General features: G+C 54.7%; 1 protein-coding gene across 3 annotated transcripts; it reads right to left on the bottom strand.

The window, feature by feature from the left end:
• Positions 1-1,752: 1,752 nt before the first annotated feature.
• LOC112616496 (upstream stimulatory factor 2-like) lies at positions 1,753-3,382 on the bottom strand. 3 transcript variants are annotated; one of them, XM_025373477.1, is made up of 2 exons: positions 2,084-3,382; positions 1,753-1,994 (listed from the first exon to the last, which is right to left on the bottom strand). In XM_025373477.1, exon 1 carries the CDS (start codon positions 3,351-3,353, stop codon positions 2,313-2,315), a length of 1,041 nt encoding a protein of 346 aa, XP_025229262.1. In that variant the 5' UTR covers positions 3,354-3,382; the 3' UTR covers positions 1,753-1,994; positions 2,084-2,312. The 3 variants fall into 3 exon arrangements, with proteins under 3 accessions (XP_025229262.1, XP_025229264.1, XP_025229263.1); XM_025373479.1 differs by having other exon boundaries at positions 1,753-2,732; positions 3,126-3,353; XM_025373478.1 differs by having other exon boundaries at positions 1,778-2,925; positions 3,127-3,353.
• Positions 3,383-3,846: the final 464 nt, after the last annotated feature.

Here is a 3,846-nt window from a genome sequence, read left to right on the forward strand (position 1 = left end):
GAGAGAGAGAGAGAGAATGAGAATGTGTGTGGGGGGGAAGGGGGGAATGCCACCCACTTTAAAATGACAAGATCTCTCGAGAACTCACTATCACGAAGACAGCACTAAGCCATTCCTGAGGGATCCACCCCCGTGACCCAAACACCCCCTACCAGGCCCCACCTCCAGCCCTGGGGATTACAAGTTAACATGAGATTTGGGTGGGGACAAACATTCAGACTAGATCAATGAGTTCACACCAACAACTCCAAATCGAACCCACATTCAAGCCTTCTCCCTTTTCATATCTGCAACTCCTTTTCCAAATGGTGAGAAAGCCAGGTCCCTACATCATTCATATATTTACTGCAAAGCCAATCAATCATCTGAGCCCATCAGGTCACCACCCAACTTGGCACACGTTCCTCTCTTGGACCCCTGACCCCTCCCCAGGACACTGTCACCCTCGCCGACTCCCTTCCTTACTCCACAAAACTTCCTTGTGCAGGACACTGCTGCGCTCAGTGGAGGATCATGCTTCACACTGGTCCCCAGCCGCCCTCCACACTTGCCTTGAGTGGGCCCCCAATCCCAGGGGCTTTTGGAAGAAGATGGGGAGAAGGACAGGATCGAGGAAGAGAGGCGGGAAGGAAGACCGGCAGAGCAGCCGGCAGGAAGGGCCATTGTTCCTTCTGATGCTCCATTCGTAGCCAATGGCAACTCAAACTGGTTGGCAGCAGTGTCCTCTTGACAAACGCTGTGGTCATGTCTCAAATTTACCTTCAGCAGGAGCACTTCAGTCCACAGTCTTGGGGCCAGCTACGACGCATTAGCATTACTTTGAAGGCTTTTCCGGGCACAGAGAAAGCAAGTAGGTAGTTTTTAGAAAGAGAAAAATAAACTGAGTTCATCACGCCTGTAATCCCAGCACTTCGGCAGGCCAAGGTGGGAGGATGGCTTGAGCCCAGGAGTTCGAGAGCAGCCTAGACAACATAGCGAAACCCCATCTCTGCAAAAAAATAAAAATAAAAATAAAAATAAATTAGCCGGGCGTGATGGTACACGCCTGTAATCCCAGCTACTCGACAGGCTGAGGCGGGAGGATTGTTTGAGCCCGGGAGGTCAAAGCTGCAATGAGCTGTGATTGTGCCACTACCCTCCAGCCTGGGTGACAGAGTGAGACCCTGTCTCAAATAAATAAATAAACGAACAAATACGAAGTTAGACAGCTGTTACTTTTTGAATATATATATATATTCCCTACTCCCTGCAGATATTCTCAAGCGTTTATTTTTATTTTTTATTTATTTATTAAAGTTCAGTTGTTCTGTCATCTGTGTGGTGGCTCCAGCATCTGTTTTGAGTCTCACTCTGTCGCCCAGGCTGGAGTGCAGTGGCGCCATCTCGGCTCACTGCAAGCTCCACCTCCCGAGTTCAAGTGATTCTCCTGCCTCAGCCTCCTGAGTAGCTGGGAGTACAGGCGCCCACCACCACGCCTGGCTAATTTTTGTATTTTTAGTAGAGACGGGGTTTCACCATATTGGCCAGGCTGGTCTAGATCTCCTGACCTTGTGATCTGCCCACCTCAGCCTCCCAAAGTGCTGGGATTACAGGTGTGAGCCGCTGCACCCAGCCTCCAGCATCTGAACTCTTAGTCTCATGGTCTCTTTCCTGCCCCGGGTGTGCTTAGTTTTTATGTGCACTGCTCATTATCATTAAGAACTTCTTTCCCCAGTGCTCCTGAAGTTCTTTTTTTTTTTTTTTTTTTTTTTTGCGGGGGCCACATGGGGCCAGTTTATTGCAGTTAAATACCTCTCTCTCTCTATTTTTTTTGTCAATTTTTCCATAAAGAAAATTAAAACACACACACACACACCCAAAGGGGAGCAGGGACCCAGAAACAAGAGGTGGGGTGGGACGTGGCCTCCCTGCATAGGTCCAGGCCCCGGGTGGCCCCCCAAAGGCTCCCCTCCTTCCCATCAGCACCCTGTCTCAGTACCTCCAGAGAGCAGGAGGCAGCGGGACGCGGAAGGGCCTCTGTCCCCCTCCCTCTTGCCTCCAGGTGAGACCACTAGAAGTGCCGGGGCTTAGTGAGGGCCGGGAGAAGGGCAACAGACAGATGGATGGGGAGGGAGGATACCGTTTCCAAGTGGAGGAGGGCGGTGGGCACTGTATCCACAGAAATCCATTATTTCTCCCCGTTTTTTGTTAAAAATCTACTATAAAAAAACGCAGCTGGGGGAGGGGCGTGTGTCCCTCTCTGTGCTAAGGGCTGGGGAAGGGGGCAGCAGAGGCCGGCGTGGGCGGCGGCGGCTGCGCGGTGGTGGCGGGCGTCACTGCCGGGTGCTCTCGCCCACCATCTCCAGGTTGTGCTGCTGCAGCTGGGCTCGAAGCAGGGCGTTCTCATTCTTCAGCTCCTCGATCTGCTGCCTCAGGAGCTCGTTGTCCATCTGCAGCCGCTCGGCCTCTTTGAAAGTCTCTTGCATGCGCTGGTTGGTCTGGCGCAACTCCCGGATGTAATCGCAGGCCTTGGACAGGATCCCTCCTTTACTCGCTCCCGTCTTGCTGTTGTCTGCATTACAGTCTGGAATGATTTTCGAAAGCTGGACGATCCAGTTGTTGATGTTGTCCCTTCGCCTCCGCTCCACTTCATTGTGCTGGGCTCTTCTCCTCTCATCTCGGGGTGTTCTGGTTCCATCAATTTTTGGAGAGTAGGGGTGTGTCCGGGGGGCGATCGTCCTCTGTGTTCCTGTCTGAAGCACATCCTGGGGCGTCATCATGACGTAGAATTGGCCTCCAGCCTGCAAGCTCTGGTCTGTGGTCTGTACGGACACAGCCGTAGTATCTCCCACACTGGACGCTGGGAAATAGGCAAATCGTGCCTCCCCGCTGACAGCCTCGGCCGCAGGGCTGCCACCATTGCTGAAGGGATTTTGGATCACGGCCAGCGGGAAGGGCGCTGCAGGACCTGGGGGCACAGAGGCAGCGGCGGGGCCCGGGCGCTGGGCTGCGCCGTCCACACCCACCTGGGTCACAGCCTGCTGTCCCCCCGCGAAGGCAGCGGTGGACACGACGCTGACGGCGCCAGTCGTGTCGCCCTGGCCGTCCAGCTGACCATCAGTCACCTGGACTACGCGGTATGTCACCTGTCCTCCATTTGTCTCTGTGCGGAACTGGTACTGGATGTTGTGGTCGCCGAACGCCGCCTGCTGGACGCTGGTGATGGCCACCGCTGTCTGCTCCTCCGCTCCTGGGCCGTCCCCGCCTTCCTGCAGCTCGACACCCTCCTCCGCCTCGGGTCCCTTGTCGTGGCTGGCGGCGGCAGCAGCGGTAGCCGAGGCAGCGGGATCCAGACCCGGGTCCAGCATGTCCATGGGGGGGGGCGGGGGCGGGGGGGGCGCGGGGCCCGGGGGGGAGGGGAGGGGAGGGGAGGGAGGGAGGGGAGGGGGCCCTGAAGTTCTTATATTAATATATCGCTCTTTTTATTTTAAGAGCTCAGGGGTACATGTGCAGGTTTGTTATACGGATAAGCGTGTGTCATGGGGGTTTGTTGCACAGATTATTTCATCAGCCAGGTATTAAGCCTAGTAACCATGAGCCATTTTTCCTCATACTCTCCCTCCTCCCAACCTCCGCCCTGCAAAAGGCCCCAGTGTGCTTCATTCCCCTCTATGTGTCCGTGTGTTCTCATCATTTAGCTCCCACTTATAAGTGAGAACATGTGGGATTTGGTTTTCTGTTCCCGCGTTATTTTGCTAAGGATAATGGCCTCCAGCTCCATCCATGCTCCTGCAAAGGACACGCTCTCGTTCAGGAACTTTTATGGAACTGCATCTCAACCCTAGGCTCCCACAAGTCCACACATCC

Source organism: Theropithecus gelada, chromosome X (genome assembly GCF_003255815.1).
Source record: "Theropithecus gelada isolate Dixy chromosome X, Tgel_1.0, whole genome shotgun sequence".
In the NCBI taxonomy this organism is placed as follows: Eukaryota; Metazoa; Chordata; class Mammalia; order Primates; family Cercopithecidae; genus Theropithecus; species Theropithecus gelada.